At 55.8% G+C, this 17,833-nt stretch overlaps 4 protein-coding genes across 4 annotated transcripts; all 4 read right to left on the minus strand.

Annotated features, from left to right (window-relative positions):
• Positions 1–6,851: 6,851 nt before the first annotated feature.
• EsH8_V_000743 (uncharacterized protein) lies at positions 6,852–7,268 on the minus strand (the record flags this gene model as incomplete). Its single annotated transcript, XM_083273259.1, has 1 exon — positions 6,852–7,268. One exon carries the CDS (start codon positions 7,266–7,268, stop codon positions 6,852–6,854), a length of 417 nt encoding a protein of 138 aa, XP_083125974.1.
• A 1,283-nt stretch (positions 7,269–8,551) lies between these two features.
• EsH8_V_000744 (S-adenosyl-L-methionine-dependent methyltransferase) lies at positions 8,552–9,532 on the minus strand (the record flags this gene model as incomplete). The annotated part of the gene is made up of 3 exons (XM_083273260.1): positions 8,552–8,912; positions 9,035–9,212; positions 9,319–9,532. 3 exons carry the CDS (start codon positions 9,530–9,532, stop codon positions 8,552–8,554), a joined length of 753 nt encoding a protein of 250 aa, XP_083125975.1.
• A 1,671-nt stretch (positions 9,533–11,203) lies between these two features.
• Positions 11,204–12,364, minus strand: EsH8_V_000745 (uncharacterized protein; the record flags this gene model as incomplete). Its single annotated transcript, XM_083273261.1, has 1 exon — positions 11,204–12,364. The coding sequence occupies one exon, from the start codon at positions 12,362–12,364 to the stop codon at positions 11,204–11,206; it is 1,161 nt and encodes a 386-aa protein (XP_083125976.1).
• Positions 12,365–13,477: 1,113 nt separating this feature from the next.
• On the minus strand, positions 13,478–14,222 carry EsH8_V_000746 (ORMDL family-domain-containing protein; the record flags this gene model as incomplete). Its single annotated transcript, XM_083273262.1, has 3 exons — positions 13,478–13,525; positions 13,581–13,939; positions 14,087–14,222. The coding sequence occupies 3 exons, from the start codon at positions 14,220–14,222 to the stop codon at positions 13,478–13,480; spliced, it is 543 nt and encodes a 180-aa protein (XP_083125977.1).
• Between the last annotated feature and the right edge of the window lie 3,611 nt (positions 14,223–17,833).

Here is a 17,833-nt window from a genome sequence, read left to right on the forward strand (position 1 = left end):
GGTGGGCAAAGTGCATTGGAGGTGACATAGAGCCGGCCACGGTATGAATTGGTGCTAGGCGGAATATGGATGCTCTTTTGACCAGGGTAGGTGTAGTGTGTGCGTCGTAGTGGAAACAGAGGAGGGAAGAAGGGCAAGGCCGTGGGAGCTCGAGGTGGATAAGCATGGTGCATCGAAGCATGATATCCACCATTCAGGCACCTTTCAGGAGCTGAGGTGGGTAGGCGTACCGAGTACATGCACGCATACGGCGGAGACTACGGCATGCAAAGTCCAGGGACAAACTTGGGCGACTTAGCATTGCATTCGGCCGACGTTTAGCATGGTGGGGCGGACGAAGAAGCTCTGAGAGCAATTCCAGTGACAGCAGGCCCCCTACCTTTGCATGGCCACCAAGCTGGCTGCCCGTCTCCCCAAGCCAAGCCAAGCGCCCCCCCTGGAGGTACGTACCGCGGTGGCCGTACACGTCCAGGGTACGTACCGCCCGTGCCGTGCTCAGGACATGGCGGACGCAGCGTAGCGTAGCGCAGCGAGCGTGGTGGACGTGTGGTGTAGTGTAGGAAACGAAAAAGAAGCAGCAGCCCGGGGCGGCTGGGGCTGGGGAATTTGGCACCAGAGGGGCCTAGCGCACAGCCTGTCTGATTCCCCAGCACGGCGGGTGGGATGGTTTCGGTGACAGTCTCTGCCCATTGCCCACCGCGAATCCCTCGTCGTGTGGAGGAGGGAATGGGAGGGCCAGGGGAAGAATTCCCAACCAAAAAGGGCGCCCCTACCGCATGGAGGGCCCTACCATACCATGCATGCCATCGTACGGGCTGCCGTGTAGTGGACTGGACGGGTGGACGAGGCCGGGACAATGGCAAACGACGGAACGAGGCTCTCTGGAACTGGCGACGACGGCGTTGGCATTTCGCCTGCTGCTGGCTGCCCTCACTCGCGCTCGCTTCCTCTGGCCGGGCATTGGTTCTGGCCGTGTTGGAATGTGGAGTTGGCTGTCCTAACGAGATGGATTCGTCAACCCATGGTCCCTGTCCGAGGAACCAAGCCTGCCCCCCGTGTCGACCCCCCCTTTTTGATGTTCCTGGTAGATGAGATATGGATCAATGACCCGTTGGCGACGAAACAACGGCTTCCAGACGGGTATCGAGTTTCCTGTCTCGAAATGCTGTGGGATGCAATGCCCGATGAAATGCCACGACACATGTGCTGGGTTCACCCGCACACGCTCGAAATCGCCCTAGCGAGGAACCGAGGCCGAGGGCCGGAGGAGAGGGTCGCTCTAAGAACACGTTGGCGAGGGAAGAATAGAAAGAGAAGAAAAAAACTCTCCGACTGTGAAGAGCCGGACGAATCGGCAGAAAGTGAGCTCACATCGCTGCCAACTCTGGCTCGTGGTTGCCAGGATGCAGGTCCCAGGCCGCAAACAGAGTGGATTTCTGGTTAATTAGACGTAACGGGACCCTGGGCCCTGGCCCTGATCCTGGTTCTTGGCCTCATCCCCGGCCGCCGCCTGCCGTCCACCACCCCTCGTCTTCCGTCTGGGCCACCGGGGCTCTCTGGCCCGATACGGGCAGTTCTCGGTCGGAGAGGAGACCGGTTCAGTCAAGTCCAGTCCAGTGTGTTCCAATAGTCCGGTCCAGTCTGGTCTGGTCCGATTCCTAGCCCAATGAATGTCGGACGGGGTCTTGACGCCGTTGGCAGGTGGCATGCCTTAGGAGCAAAGCCAGGAAACAGCAGCAACTTCCGCGTCGTGCTCCAAAAAAGAGGAAACCAAAGAGCGCAAAGGAACCCACCACCACGAGCACGCGCAACGCATCCTGGCAGCATAGCAGTGCCAAATTGGCCGGCGCCAGTCTTCTACACACTGTATACTTGGCCATGGTCGCCTCCCTCCCATCCATCCTCCTCGTCTCGTCTCTCTCACCACACGTCCGTTGCTAATTTGACAAAGAGGAGAAGCCATCGCCATGCCCACGCTATGCCGTGCCGTGCCATCATGGTCTCTGCAGCTTCTCGACCTAAAGCTACACCCGACAACCCCATAAGACGTTATTGACTCAACCGTCAAAGTGAAAGGAAACAATGCTCCTCTTCCCTTTCTATTTCCGTACGGGTCGTGTAGTCGTTGTCGTTGCCATGCCTTACTGGCACGGCAACTAATGCTTTCAACGTCCCGAGACACCGTCTTCAACTCGGATGACACAATGTCCTGTGCCTGCTGGTTTCTCTCGGCTCCAGCCCGTTTTCTCGCTTTCTCACTCCAATCGTGCCACAAGTTGGAATGGCCCGTTTCTTATTTCTGTCCCCGACACTTGCAGAAGCAAGAATGTAGTGTTGCGATTTTTTTCTCGTGGCCGGCCCACTCCTTGACGCTGCCGTTTCGCGGGAGAGGAAAAAGAAAGAAACACCCGATCCTCAAATAAGCTACCGCACGCAATCGCCCTTGTTGGTTTCCGACATGCCGGTCTACTGCATGGATACGTAAAGTCGGTCTGTCTGGGCCCAGATCCTCGCGTCTCGTTGCTCAAGTACACAGAACCGACACATACGGTGCAACCGTCACATCGTCTTGCAGCCTGCGACGTCCCATCATCCTCCTAGCTCATGGTCTCGTAGTATCGGTGGATGAAGCATTTTCGGGGGCCCTCTCCTGTCCCCTGCCCCCGTCCTCCCTCGGCTCGTCCAGGAATTCAGAGCGCTTGAATCCCAGAGTTCGGAACCGGATCTCCTCTCGTTGAGCCTGCCAGTCCCGGTCTTGTCCAGAGCAGCCCCGCCGACGTGCATTCGCCCAGAAAGTCTTGCAGGAGTATTGAAACGAAACGAGCGGGCAGAGCCGGTTTGCTGTACGCGACATAACTAGTACATTCTGGACGGTGGCACGGTTCTCATAACTCTCAATCAACATCAGGTGAAAGCTAAGCTCTGGCCAAAAGCGACTGTTGCATCCGAGGAGACGTATAACCGTTTCTCTCAACCGTCTCTCCGCTCCCCGCTGGCACCGCCGATTAACACGCAGCGCACACTGAGCACAAATGCTTGACTTTTACGATGCCAGATAGATGGTGGGGGGCTGGCAATCTGGCATGTGAGCATCATTGACGTATTCGCGCCCGAGCTATGTCACCAGCGTTGGGGTTTGATCGCCAAAGAGTCGAGGCAATTTTACACACCGAGTTCACTACGGCATCCCACCCTCCGCTGCCACAGCAGCAGCATAAGACACTTTAACCCCCAAGCTGACGTAGACTTCTTCAACATCGCACATACGAATGCCAATGTTCTCGCAAAGAAAAACCCCTCCACCAGTCACAGTGATGCACGGTGCACTTCTGAGACTCACCATTGCTAGTTTCTCCGCCAACTGGAGCCGAAGCAATCAATCCGTTGGCGTAGTCTGCGGACACCAAACATATCCACCAAACGTCGGATCGAATCATCTGGTGGAGCAAGATAGCCGGTCTGGCCCCCAGAATGTCGTTTGTCACTAAACTCCAGTCTCCTTCTCATCACCAGACTTCCAAGTCAGTGCGATGACGATCGTGCTGCCTCGAGATTGCAGGCGGGGGTTTCCCCAGGCATGGCTGACTGGTATTCATCTTGGCAGCTCTAGAGGTCTGGCGGGCTTGAACCAAAAGATGCTAGACCGCGCCTTGGCCACAAAGAGGCGCTCAAGTCGTCATGCAATTCGACGATGCATCTTGAATAGCCCAGCTTGTCAAAGGCGGGTGTATGGCATTTTGCATCCGAGCCGCACATGTGGTGGCCCGAGTGTCGGCACCATCAAGTCGATAGCTCGTCGACTTGCCCTCCCGCTGCGGCTATTGAAGGAAAATGAACGCCTCCTCACCACCTTCTTCTCTTCCTGAGCTCGGGTAGCACACGGTGGAAGGGTGGGAGCAGCCACTGTACCTGCAGCTCTGTACCACTGTTTATTACGCCTTCTCCTAAGACAAACCTTCTTTCGAGGCCGTCTGCTTCATCTTCAGGTCCCAACGCTGCCCCTAACACACTCCAGGGTGCTGGTTGCGTGTCCGGCGCCAGTCCATCATTCATTCGCACTCTTTTTTATATCGAGGATGGCCTGATACCGAAACACCATCTTACCGACAGTCCGATATTGCGCTAGCCAACCAGGTTTGTTCACCTTGTACGGCGAAATGGCTGCATTCGAGTACCAGCAGGCGGTTCCATTCTCGTGGCTGGTTTTACCTGTCCGTCCCGCCGTCCTTCGATCAGATCGCCGTTGCGCACTGCGATGTAATCCCCCTCGGAATGTGAGAAAGCTGTTTGGCGGGACTCAGGCCCTGAAACCAGGCGCTTCCTTCCAGCCAACTAGCTTATTGAACCTCACTGCCTTGTTTGCGCCTGAATCCCTTAGTGAATTCGGGAACAGGACCGAGCGAATGACCAACAAGACTTTGGCTCGGTATACCACATTTGCAGAGAGCATGTCTCATCACGACCTGCTTCCATTGGTTCGTAGCCCGGGGGATGATGGCTTCATAGCCTTCCGTGACGCCTCGTAACTGGGCAGGAGCCAGATTTTGGAGTGTCAACGAGATTTGAGTTATGAAAGCCTTTGGCCCGCAGATATTGGCGTTTGCTCTTTGGGAAGTCAAGTTTGCTGACCAGGGTGACAGCCAGTCGAGGATGTTGTTTGCTGTAGTGCATGCGGGCATCAGCGGAGGCAAACTCAATCCCATCCATTCACAGTGCCATAATTCCCGATTCGATGGCTTGTTTCCCAACCGCGCCGAGATACGGTTAAGCATGGAAACCGTTCTTCAAGGCCACAAATCATGGAATCATAGATCTCGCCATGGGGTGTCTCACGAGTGACCGGTGCCCATTCCGCGCCTAATCTATCCTCTGCCAACGGTCTCGGCCCCCGCAAGAGGGAATGAGTTTGTCGGAATGTCAGTTCGATCGATTGGCAACCGCCCCCCTCCCCCCGTTTTCTGGCGCCAGGCGACGTGAGATCTTGATGCCAGTCAAAACCTTGCTTTTGTGCAAACCGGCAAGAAACAAGGATTCCAAGCCCGCAGGCCCTCTCCGGTCCTCATTCGATGTTCAGCATCGCTGTCTTACGTCCCGGTGCCCCCGCATGGCTGGAAGCGAGGGGGTCCGTTTCTGGCACAGGACTGGTGCAGGAATCCAAAAGTACAACCGCAACCCGCCATGCCGGTACAGGTCTTGTCGCTTCAGCACCGACCAGGAACTGTCCATTCCAGATCAAACTTGGCCAGTGCCATGAAGCATCGCACCTGGTTGAGAACGCTTTGCTCACCCCAAGTCTACAACGTCCCTGTAGACTCCTTGATCCTCGGACGAAGGGATCGATAAGTGCTGGTAGGGTCTTCACGGCGTCCATCTTACATGGGCACTTTGCCAAGGTAAACAACAGGCGATATAGCATCGACTATTGAGCTACTACGGAAGGCTTGAGCAACACACCAATATCCATTGAAGCACTGGCGCAGAAGAGTACAGGCATAAAATGTGTGGTCCACAACCATGTTCAGCTTTCCACGCAGGCAGGCCGATCCTGCGATCCAACCTATGCCTGATATATGCAGGATTGCATTGCCTCCTCCGATACAAGTCGTGACAAACGAACGCCCCATTCGATCTTTTAGGCAAGGTATTGCAACACCATGGGCTAGCGACTGTAAATCTGTAGAAAGTCGGACGGGGCGAGGAGCGCGGACCATGCAGACGGACGCTGCTGCTGTACGCTTGTGACCTAGCTCCCCAGCCGTGCGCAGCCGTACGTCCTCCCAAACTAGGTAGCAGAAATCCACGCATCCCACGCAGCACGGTAGCCAGGCAGGCTTTCAGCCGTGAGACCTTGAGCAGCAAGCATGTCTGTGCCAAGCTCGCGCCCGTCGTTACGGGCTTCCCGACCCATCCCATCCTCACTAGTTTTTGTTTGTCTTGGGCGCCCCCCAACGATACGTGCGGCGTAGGCAGCTGGTCGACCCGAGGCACTCCAATCTGCACATCGGATGGAGCTCGGTCAAACCTGCGTTGTTGGCTCGAGCTTCATTGTCGGTTGCCGCCAAGGAAGCCCACATGCCAACGAGTGCGCCTTTTCGGTTTCCGGCATCAAAGGTGCGGCGACTTCGGGCCTCAGCTTTCTCTCAGCACAAGACTTCCCCGAACAATCCAGCCACCGTTTCGAAGGGGGAGGGGGATGGGGGGCGAACAGGACGCAGCCAGGTAGCCACTGCGTTTGCATCGCGCTAGGCATCGGTGCCCGCGACCCTGCAGACAAACTGTGCGGCGGGCGTGTCGTTGGTTTTGGCTCCCGAATATCAGCTTCCTGAAACAATGGATCCTCGGTCCGCTGTTGTGTACTGGTGGCGGTGGAATTGCCGCCGCCACAGTTGAGGGTATGCCCGATGGGTGCAGCGGGCAGGCGTCCTGCTTTTTGGAAAGCATGGCGATCATTGCGCGACGTGCCACTGGTGCTTGTCCCGAGTGTTCTTTTGTTATTGTTTTTTTCTTTCTTCTTCTTGCGTTTGTTAATCTCGGGAGGATGCATCCTGCAATGTTCTATTACCGATGCACCCCTTTTGGGAAGCCTACCACAGGGTTTTGTTTACCCACCCCGTCGTCTGTCTGCCTCGTAATTACCACACATTGGTTATGAGGCACTGCTCGAGGCCGTGGCTGATGGAATAGTGTCGAGCGAGCGGCTTCCAGATTGCCATAGCGTCGTCCAGCCGCCAGATCCGCATGACGGCATTAACCCCCGGCCGAATCTCCACCTGTCCGGCGGGTCGCCGATCCGGGAGGAGCCTCCATCGCCCGGAATCCCTTGTCGGGATCCCGCACAATGAGTTCGGATCTCACTCATGATGCCATGCGGTGCTCTCAGTCCTGAATACAGCATCAAATTGCGGGGGTGAGTTCGAGACACCGCCAGCGGCGTCCGCCCCGGCCACATCACGGCCGGAATCCGTCCCACTGGACCAGGTGGCTTCCTCCGATCTGATAATAACCCGACGTAGCATCTCGCCGAGCAGACTGACCCTGTACAGATCCCCGTCGCCGGCGAGGGGGGCGCATTGGGGCGTGGACAGCGTCTTCTGCTGGTGCTCGCGCCGTCTGCAGGCGAGGCATCTGCCGTGCCTGCGGAGCACGCCGGAGCACGAGACGTCCGGGCAACCGGCCCCGGCGAGGGCCGCCTTTGGGCACTCCCAGCGGACGTGGTGTCCTTCCCAGCAGCCGCAGTCGGTGTAGTAGACGTTTTCTGCCAGGCACATGGGCGTCGGCGGGCTAGTGGCCGGACGAAAGGGGCGGGGATGGAGGCAAAAGCGATGAACGTAATGGACGATGCTAGCCCGCTGACGTTCGGCCAGCGCCTGTCAGTTGCATATCTTGTACTCTTATTTGAAATTCGGAGCAGCCACCCCCATATCTCTCGTCTTCCATTTCTCGGGGATTCAAGATGGTTACTGTGTCTATGGATCGGAGGAGCAGCAGGGCTTTTCTCGGGTCTTCTGCGCTGTGACGGGCATATATCCTCCTCCATTTCGCAAAAGGTTTGTTTAACGACACTGAGATATGTCCCTTTGTCTGGGGGGCGACAAGATGACCCATGCTCTTTTATGCTGGTTGGGGAGTACCATCGCCATTGTTCAGAGACAAGGAGTCTCTTCTCGTTGAACGGAAACAAAAGGTCGGCGGGCATAGGAACATGTGTACGAAGAAAGAAAGAAAGAAAGAAAAGAGTATGTTGGGAGGCCATATTGTTGGGGTTTACTGCCTGGCGCCGGACCTCTTGTTTCCTGACCATGAGCAATAAGGCTTTCCCCTCGGAACTTGTCCCCAGATGCTGATGATGATGTTGTTGTTGTTGCTGTTCTTCTTCTTTCTCTCTTCTTTCTCTTCTTCTTCCTCTTCATGAACCAGATGCCTTCTGAGTAGTTTCACATTCTGTTGAGTTGGAGTCAATCAGAAAGTAGCGCTTCGGGGCGTCCCCATCTCCATCCCCTGGCTCTACTCGGGATTCAGGGTCTTTGTTTTCTGAGCCGCGAGCCAGAACGGGGGTTTCATGCGGCTTTGATCGAAGGAGACTGAAGAATCGGGAGAGTATCTGGAGTCAAAGGATTTGAATCCGGTGGACTTGGAAACCCTTTTTTCTGCGGGGGCGGGGGGGGCACCCGGCGTGTTGGGTCAGCCTGGACGTATGTCTCCTCGGCTGGGTCTTGACTCTTTGAAAGATTGGCTTCGACTACTTTTTATGCTGGCGACACGACTGGGACTGCGCCAAAATACTTGGAACGTCATCGACATAATTGTCTCTTATGCAAAGCCCGTGGTCTCATTGCTTGTGATCTCATTATAAAGTCTAGAAGAAAAAGGACCCATCTCGAATACTCGTATGAGGCTCATCTCGATGTGGCGCCTCTTGCCCTTCCCTCCCCTTATGTCGGTTCTCATAATCCATCCCCGTTCACCTATCAAACTTCATGATTAAAATTCTTAGGTAAGGCATGATGGTGACGGGTTATATTAATCATCCATTCAACCGCCCCCCGTCCGCTTAATCAATCAACCGCGCAAGGTGAACGCCGTCATACAGCGGCATGAGCCACGAGTCAAGCCTCGGCTCGCTCTTGACTGCGGAGTTGAACTCACGCAGCTTGTCGACATCTTCAGAGCGCCAGTAGGCCGCACGCTGAGCCTTTTCGAGTACGACCCAGGGGTTGGAGTCCGAGTCATCTGCCACGATACCCCGGCGGAGGACGTTGTCGGCGACGATGAGGCCGCCGGGGCGGAGAAGGCGGCTGCCGCTGGAAGTCTGAGAGGCCGAGAGGATGGTGGAGAGGTAGGCCGGGTAGCCCGACTTTTGGGCATCGATGAAGATGAGGTCGTAGGGCTCGTCGGGGTTCAGCTGGGGAAGGCTGTACGGAGGTCAGTTATAAGCTGGACTGAAGACAGGGCTTCGGCCGTGATGTTTATTTGGTTTGTTCAAAGGGAGAACTAAAGAGTGGGCCTTTGGGGCTGGGACGGGGATGTGACGTACGTCTCAAGGGCATCGCCGACGACGACGGACGCGTTCTTGATGCCATTGGCGGCCCAGGCTTCCTCAGCCCGCTTCGCGTACTCTGCGCTGAACTCAAGGCCGGTGACGGTGCCGTCGGGGCCGACGGCGTGGGACCAGACCATGCCAGAGTAACCGACGTAAACACCAATTTCGAGGACTTGATGTTATGTTAGCCGAGATCGATTCCCTCACTAAGAAATGTAGGAGGTTCATGGGCAAGCGCCAACTCAGAAAATAAAAATAAAAATAAAACAAAAACTTACTTCTCTTGGCTCCGATGAGCTTGGCAAGCCAGATGTGATTCTGCGCCTGGAAGTTGCTGATCATCAGCATCGAGGTCTCGGGCTCCGTGGTGTCGATGTGGTCATGGTAGGCGACGATGTGCGCCGGGAGGTCCGTGGAATGAGACTCCGAGTAGGTCGTCACGCTGCGCGAGACGGACTCGTTAGGGTATAGGACCGAGACGGAGGATTTCATCTTGGCGAGTGTATTTGTTGCAGCGTGTGCTTGTTCGACTAGGGTTGTAATGAGTTGAGAGAGGTGAAGAGGGAGTTGAGAATAGATGGTTGAGGGTTGGTTGGAGGTTGGGCTATTTGAAGTAGGCGAGGTGGGCTCAGCTCCGGATCTGGATTTCGGTAGTTGAAAGGTCTGGATATTCTACTGCAATATCCGTTGAGAGGGCTGGGAAGGTGCTATTGCGGGCTTGGAAAGGTAAAAGAGGAAGGAAGGACCCCGGGTGAATGAATTTATGGCAAGTGTCAAAAGAAGCAACACCTAAAGTCGTGAGTCGTTATTTATAGTCGCAGGTCCAGGAACTGAATTCCGTGACGTGCCTCAGCTTGCAACTTCGCAAACTGGCGAAACATGGATAGACATTGCCAAAAGCCCCGACCAAAACGACCGACCCCTCTACCCCTCCATCCCTCCCCCATAGGTGTTGATCCCCGCCACAGTCCCCCCCGCTCGGAGCTGGGTGCCGGGTAGTGTCGCCCACTGTTTCCCACCCCGCCAGCGCCCAGTTGCGCAATCACCCACCTTTCCGCAAAACCCCCAATGGAAGGTCTCCATTGTGATACTGTCTCTTGTGCCATCAGACATAAGTGGGAAACTGACCAGACACTTGGGACCTTCGGCCGAGCCCAGTTGAAGAAGGGCACTCGGCTCGGCGATTATGGCCGCCCCAGTCTCACATACAAGTTCTCTTCCCGGCCAATACTAATCTCCCACAAAAGAGGTGCATTTAACCAACCTGAGCTAGAGGATGTGTGATCTGATCTGACAACCATGTGACAAAGCACGCATTCTTCAACCCATCAAGCCTGTGCAATTCCTCGGCGTAGAACGCGGGAAGTCGATCTCACGTCACCGTCGTCGTTGCCGTTGTCGTTGCCGTTGTTGAGCCACTACAGTTAAACGAATTGGCTACACGCTCAACCTAAAGTTCGGACACTGGACTTGAGACGGACATGTGGTCGGCGGCTGTTTCGCGGGAGTTGGAACTCTTGGACGCTATCTTGCCTGTTTCGGGAAATGAGGGGCAATTGCGAGAGGCTTGAGCCGAGGAACGGGAAGGCCTTCAGTGCCCTCACTTCCAATCGTTGCCGGGAGATTGAAAGCCAGGATAGGTAAAAATACACGAGTGAGGTTTTATTTTTATTTTTCGTGTTTTCCTCCTTCAGTTCTTGTGCCGAGAAAAGAATTTCCGGATGGTACTTATAACAATGACTTTGCTGCAAAGAGGAAAATCTCAAGTGTTTGTATTAAAACGACATAAGTCTAGTGACTACAGAAACCCAAAACACTGAAAGCCCCAGCGACGAGAAGAAAAGGGAAGCGGGCTCTCGAGAATCTACTCTCTTGAACAAATTAAGCCACCCCAATTCATCCGAGGCCATTCCCACATGACGGGGGGAGGATTCCCGGCAAACAAGCACTTTTAATGAGTTCCCTCATTTTAATCTGGAGACACCGTCGTCGTAAGCAGCCAAGCCGATCCGGTCCTGTCATCGTACGAGATATAAAGCAGTAGGACGCTCGTCATTTCAGTGAACAATCTCGTCCTTGGCAACACTTGCCCTCTGCCCTTTTGCCCGTGTTCAGGACAGGCCATCGCCCGACCTTATTCCGATGTGATTCCCATGAAGCCACTCAGAGAAAAGCAGTGGCGACAAGGAGCACGCCTGCGAGGGTAAAGGATGCCTTCAGGTTGTTGCCGGCCGCGGTGACAACGGTAGCGGGCTTTCCTGGGGTGGTCTGGGGCGGCTGGACAGGCGGTTGAGCAGGAGACTTTGAAGGAGGTTGCGCCGGGGGCTGCACGGGGGGCTGAGCAGGAGGTTGAGAAGGAGGTTGAGCGGGCTGAGCGGGTTGCTGGGCGGGTTGTTGCGCGGGAAGCTGCGCCGGGGTCGTGTTGGGACGGACCGCAGTGACGGTGGTGTTGTGGTACCGGTTTCTGGTGACGGTGGCACACGGCGTGCCCGAGGGAGGAGGGGCAACGGCCTTCTGCGAGGAGACGGCGGCGACGGGGGCAGCTCGCTGGGAAGAGACGACCGCCGGCTTTGGCGACGGAGGGATGGCACGCTGGGACGAGACAACAGCAGCAATAGTGGAGGTCTTGCGGACGGAGGGGGTGGTCGTCACCGGCTTACGGGTGGTGACCACCTTCGTCAGGGTGGTGCAGGGGTTGGTGGTGTTGGGGCGCCTGGTCGAAGTGATGATTCTGCGAGAAGAGGTGCTAGTGGGACAGGGTGTTGTAGTCTTCTTTGTAGATGTAGAGGTCTTGCACGGGGTGGTAGTCTTCTTGACGGAAGTCGAGGTCTTGCAAGGAGTGGTAGTCTTCTTGGTGGATGTTGAAGTCTTGCAGGGAGTCGTGGTCTTCTTGATGGTAGATGTCTTGCAAGGAGTTGTGGACTTCTTGGTAGACGTGGCGCAGGGTGTGGTCGTCGTCTTCTTGGGGGTCGTGCATGGGGTGGTCGTCTTCTTCGTCGATGTGGTGCACGGGATAGGCCGAGGCTTCTTGGTGGTAGAAGTCGTGCAAGGCTTGGTGACCGTGACGATCCTCTTGGACCAAGTGGTCGTGGGCCTGGGCCAGGGGATGATCACCTTGGAGAGGGACGTGGTGACGACAGTGGTGACGGCCCGGTCCGCGGGGGGAGCGGGCCAGTCGTGCTTGGGCGGTTTCCAGTCGTCGGGGCGGGCGGCCGGAACCGGGGTGGCGGCCGGAGGCAGGGGAACGACAGGGGTCACGACGACCTGGGGTTCGGCCTGGGCGAGTCCGGCGAGGACCGCTAAGACGGCAATGGCGACCTTCATGATGAAAGGGGGCTGGAAAACGATATGGGGAGTGGAGTGAGAGAAAGTGTTTAACGATTGACTGAGAAGTGATAGAACGAAAGGTTCCCGCCTTCCTTACACGGTTACAGTGAGCGAGCGACTGGTGAAATGGGATGAGGAGGGGAAAGGAGATCTCTCTGGGGTACCTCATCGCCATCTCTTGTACTTATAACTATGAGGTTGGGGGACCAGAGAACCCTGTGGCCTCGATGGACCGGCTGTCTGCCTCCTGGATGGTTTACATCCCCTGATGACCTGTCGAGCATCGTACTCTTCGGGAACTTGCGCACACACTGGCTCGCTCTGAGCCATAATGGACGCCTCTGAGGCCCCAAAGGGTTGCGGGGGCATCAAAGCTTATGCGGAATCTCTTGCTTCTTCGGCCATTTGGGCGTTTGGGGCTTTTCGAAGTTCGATGGCTGCAGGTCAAGGTTTTCAAAACAAGGGAACCTCTTCGGAGTGCGTGGTTATGCCATTCTGATGCGAAGGCCATGTTGCTTTTGTTGACCTTTTCCTATAGCCATCGTATCGTCCTTGGCCATCCCAGACTCAGTCTCAGCTGCCAAGGCTTTTCACGCGGAATTCCATGTCCAGTCCATGCTTACTGGAATGGACAAGAGAGCAGGCGGGTCTTTAAATTTGTGCTTGTGAATTGATAAACAACGCTCGGATAGATATCGTAGCAGGATCTCCTTTTGGTCCTCTTCCGCCCGAATTGGTCATCCATCACTCGCTTCTTGATTCCGATGAAATGCTTCCTGCAGGGCCAGGGTACTTTCGGTCATGGTGTTCGACACCCTCAAGGCTTTTTTTTTTGGCTTCTGTGAGCTGTCCCGTTATGACTCGAAAACGGAAAAGTGGCGATTCTGACACCTGGATGAATCTCTCGACGCAGTCGAGATGCCTCGTGTCTGTTGCTCCCAAGCCCCCCTGAATCTGCGTAACCTGTAACGCTTAAACCTTGTGTTCCGTGTCAGACCATGCTCGCTATGTATGCCTTCTTTCGACTCCATTCGACTCCAATCTTATTCTCCACTTGACAAATACACAATCCAGTCCCTAACGCCATCTTACCATGCAGTTCAGTTCAGTTCAGTAGTCGGTATCGCCGGAGAAAAGGCCGAATCGCATCCGGTGGCTCTGCATCTCATGTCAGCTTCCAACACCTTGAGGTAATGACAGGGGGGAGAAGTACAAAAGGCAGCTTAGGGATGACAACTCCTAGCACAGCCATGAAGTTGATAATGAAGTACGCTAGGTCGTAGTGGGTGTAGTGGGTGCTCAGAAGAAACAGAACGATTGGCACGCTGAGCAAGAACTTCTTGGCCGGCGTGTATTGCGCCCCGTCGTCGATTTGCTCCCACATGTTCAGGTTATCAAAGGCGCCGCCATTGAACTCGAATGGCACGCCGCGGACATAATGGAACATAATGTAGGATCCAAACATGTACGAGATATTTGTCAGGGTCCACGACGTCTCCTGCGACACGCCGGGCATGACATCGTAGAATATCTTGAGGCAGAGGATAAGGACGAAGTGGATTGTCCAGGCGCCTGGAGATGGTGACTGTCAGCTTACGTTGTCTTCGCCGTCGATATAGTGAGCTGGCACGTGGCCAAGGGGGTAGGAGTATGGTTAGGAGGAGGGAGGAGGCGGGAGGAGAAAAAAGGTCTCCAAAGGAAGCTTTGCGCGGGGCTTACCTTTGGCATTGACCCAGTTCGCGTTCAGGTTTGGCACGACGGCCTGGTCATTTATCTGCTCGAGTGTCTCTTGGGGCTCGTAATGGACCTGGAGGATGCTGCTAGATCTCCTTCTGCGGGCACCGGTATCCGCCATGGCTCTGTACGACCCGCTGCCACTTCGCGGAGGATTGGTGGCCGCGTCGTAAGAGACGGTGCGAGAGAGGAGGATTGGGGAAGACAGTTTGGCGGTGTTGAGGGGGTGTTGGGGACAGGTTTTGTGGATGGAATGGAAGAGGGGAAAGCAGCGGCGGGCTTTTCGGGATCGTCGTCTTCGTCCAGGTGACGCTGGGGGTCGGCGATGTGATGGATATGTGTCTGCTGGCGGCCCCTTGATGATGTCACGGGGAAGCGAGCAATTGGGGGTGGTGCCGGGCGAGGAATAGTTGGATGCTGGCACAGAATGTGGTTGAAAGGATGGAAGCGAAAGGGAAAGAAAATGGTTGTCGTCGGGACGGTCGAAGAGAGCGATTTGGGTGTGAATGTTGGGGATGGGCGTTTGTTCGTAATAGTGCTACTTGGCAATGGGATGAAGGGAAACACGGGACATTTCCATTAGATATTCATAGCAGGGCAGAGCAGAACCAGCAGAAGCAGAACGGACAGAAAAGAGTGGGTCGCAGACGAGGCACAGGCACAGGCACAGTGAACACCCCACTCCCCCCAGCCAAGACACGACAAGACAAGATTGGGACCCGAGCCGGCAGCTGGAGACAGCAACCGGCGCTCCACCTTCCCAGCCAGTGCCAGCCGACACGAAGAGCGGGTGTGGAGCCCCCAGTCAGGGTCGTTCAGGGGACCACCACAATTTCAGCGGGGACGGAGGGACACGAAGGGGGGAAGGGGGGAGGCGGACTGGCGCACTGGGATGGGATACAGTACAGGCACTGGCAAAGGCCCGAGAGGACAGACAGAGAACGGGTGGGCGAGACAGGAAGCCGGGACGGGAGACGTGGGATTGAGGACAGCAGCGATCGGGAAGCAGGACAAGGCAAGGGCAGGTGTGCCATGTACTTTACGTAGGTATACTAGCTACACTACTCTGCATGGTACGGACAGGCATGCTCGGAAGGAAGGTGCTCTCCTATGGTAGCAGTGGACGTGGACGGAGTATTGATGCACACGACACCCTACCCTCCGGAGCACCTGGGCTGCGGATAAACATTCGCAGCATGGTGCTAGGTAGGTATTGCCTGAGGTGCCATACCTTATCTTCCCACCCAGGAAAGCGTTCACACGTGCGACGCCCAGCCGGTTCGTACACCCGGCGCCGGCGATATGTCTTCGATTTTGACAACATCGCTCCACCATCAGAAGAAGAAACGAAGGGCATCCGTCATGATTGCATACAGATCTCCCAAGGAAACCGGCAGCACGCACCCCGCCCAGCAGGCAGGCACACACACGGCACGCAGGACGACCAGCGGCCTCGGCCAGCACGGGCGAGATGCGCGTCCCACGGGAAGGGCACAGCCAGATGGACAGACCCCAACATGCCACTGTCCCGCCGCACAGATATCCGTACTGTAAGCTACCCTGCGTCTCGTCTGAGCCAATCGTGCTGCAGCACCGGAGGATGGAGCGGCCTGCGGCGTAGGTTCGCAGTTGCATTTGCTAGCGAGCTGGGGGAAGGGAGGGGTTCCCCTGGCGGACTCTGCTGGGAAGATGCCCCTATTTCCGCCACCCAGCGACAGAAAAGCCGTGGCAATTGGTGAGGATGGGACAGAGCAGACTCGGTCGGCCACATCAGGTCGCACAGTTGCACGCATCCAGCCACAGCCGTTGGACGCTATCCGTATTCTGCAGCACCTTCAATACGCGGCATGAACATGCCATCAACGGCGCAACGCTGAGCAGATGCTAAGGCTGTCCTGAGCCAAACCAGGACAGCAGAGAAGCAGAACGACCTTCTCCTCTCCCCATGTCATGTCATGCATCGCATCACCAGCTGGGGGGTCCTTTTTGTCTGGTCATGTCACGCGGACGAGACATTGGAAAAACACGATCGTGGGAGGAATGGCACACCAAATTACATGGCGCACCCCAATCCCGATACTGCGCAAGGCATCGTACTCCGTGGGCTGCCCACCAAGACATACGGTGTTGCTCGCTTCCCACCCTTTCCCCCTCCTTATTTGACGAAAGTAGGTGCTATCTGAGCTAAATTCGTCGCTCTCATTCTCCACTAGGCGGGCTGTGTCATAACTTATTGACTGCAGTGGTTCGTTGCGTTGCGTGGGAAGCGCGGGTGGACAGATGGATCAGAGATGGGACCTGGATTCCTGGACTTCCGGCACATCTCACCGCATGGAGAACCGCATCACTGACGAAATGTCAAGGTTTCTGTCCACATTTGTACCGAACCCCGTTGTGGTCTGCCGTTATCAAGCAGCCGTGCCTTGGTTGAGGAGTAGATCGGTCCCCCCCTCCTCTTTGGGAGACTATAGCCTCAGCAGCTCCTACACTCAAGCAAATCCGTGGCATGTCTTGCACAGCAACATCGTGAGACGCAACACGCAATGGCTATCTTGCAGACAGAGCCTTGTTGTCGGGCCGTGGTGTGCCCGTCCGGCTTGTCGCATGTCTTTCCCGTTTTCCCTTAACCAAGGCGCTGAATTGGGTACTCGCCTGCCGCTCAGTGCTTGGTTCAGGGCGCGAAGATCTAGCCTCATCTCCGACCATCCGGGGTCCTTTGATTTTGGCCATCTTAACCTGCGGGTTGCGCGTAGGCAGTTTGTAATTAGATCGAAATCGATAGGCCCGAGATACCAGTTCTAGAAGCATTCACTCTCGCTTCTTCTTCTTCTCCTGCGGCGGCAGCGACACCGCCTCCGGTGGCCCTGTAATTAGTGATGTTCCAGGGCATGAGTCGCCCCTAACCGAGATTCGCACTGTCAGAAGGCCCGCACCTCTGAAAAATCGAACCCGGCAGTGTGGGCAAGCCCGGCAGACACAACCGTAGCACCCAGCCAAGGTCCGCATTGGCGACTCCGGCTATTCTTCGGTTGACGGCGCTGTTCTGTGACGTCTGGGGCAAAACTGGATACCTGCATACAATTTTTTGATGGAGGAAGAAACGAAGCCTTGTGGGTGAGGCCGACGACATTGAGCTCGAGAGATTGACGAACTCCATCTTTTGCAAGAGGCGTTAGCTGTGCTTGGCAAGTTTCTCATCCTGCAGACTATTCTGCGTTGGCCAGGCATTCGAGGCGCGCCCGAGCACTATTTTCTCGTGACAAAAGGTCTGTGTTCATGACATTCACCATCACAGGAACTTAGTCTTGAGATCTCAGATATCCAAGTCGAACAGCCTAAGAAGCGAGAAAAAAAGGGCATTTTCCACGTCTCGGTGAGCTACTTAGTCTTTTGAGGGCCTCGCGGAGACCCTACAAAGAAAGTTGAAGTTGGCATTGCTACCATCCCAGGAAGCAAAACAACTGGCATATCGCGTCTTTCATCCCCACAGCCCATCGCGGCCCCTGAGCTGTTCTCCACTGCCGCATCATGGAGGGATCAGAGCATAGAGAGGCTGTGCCGGTGCCTGTCAAGGGGGAAGACACGCAGCAGCCGTCGAAGAAACGCACATTGGAGGACGTTGAGCAAGGAGACGCGGAGCCCAACGTTGCATCGCTATCTCATCAGGCCTCATTATCTGAACCCGAGGCCAAGAGGGCGAAGAGAGACCAGCAAACCGAACATGACGGGACA

This window comes from Colletotrichum jinshuiense, chromosome 5, assembly GCF_051148585.1.
Source record: "Colletotrichum jinshuiense chromosome 5, complete sequence".
In the NCBI taxonomy this organism is placed as follows: Eukaryota; Fungi; Ascomycota; class Sordariomycetes; order Glomerellales; family Glomerellaceae; genus Colletotrichum; species Colletotrichum jinshuiense.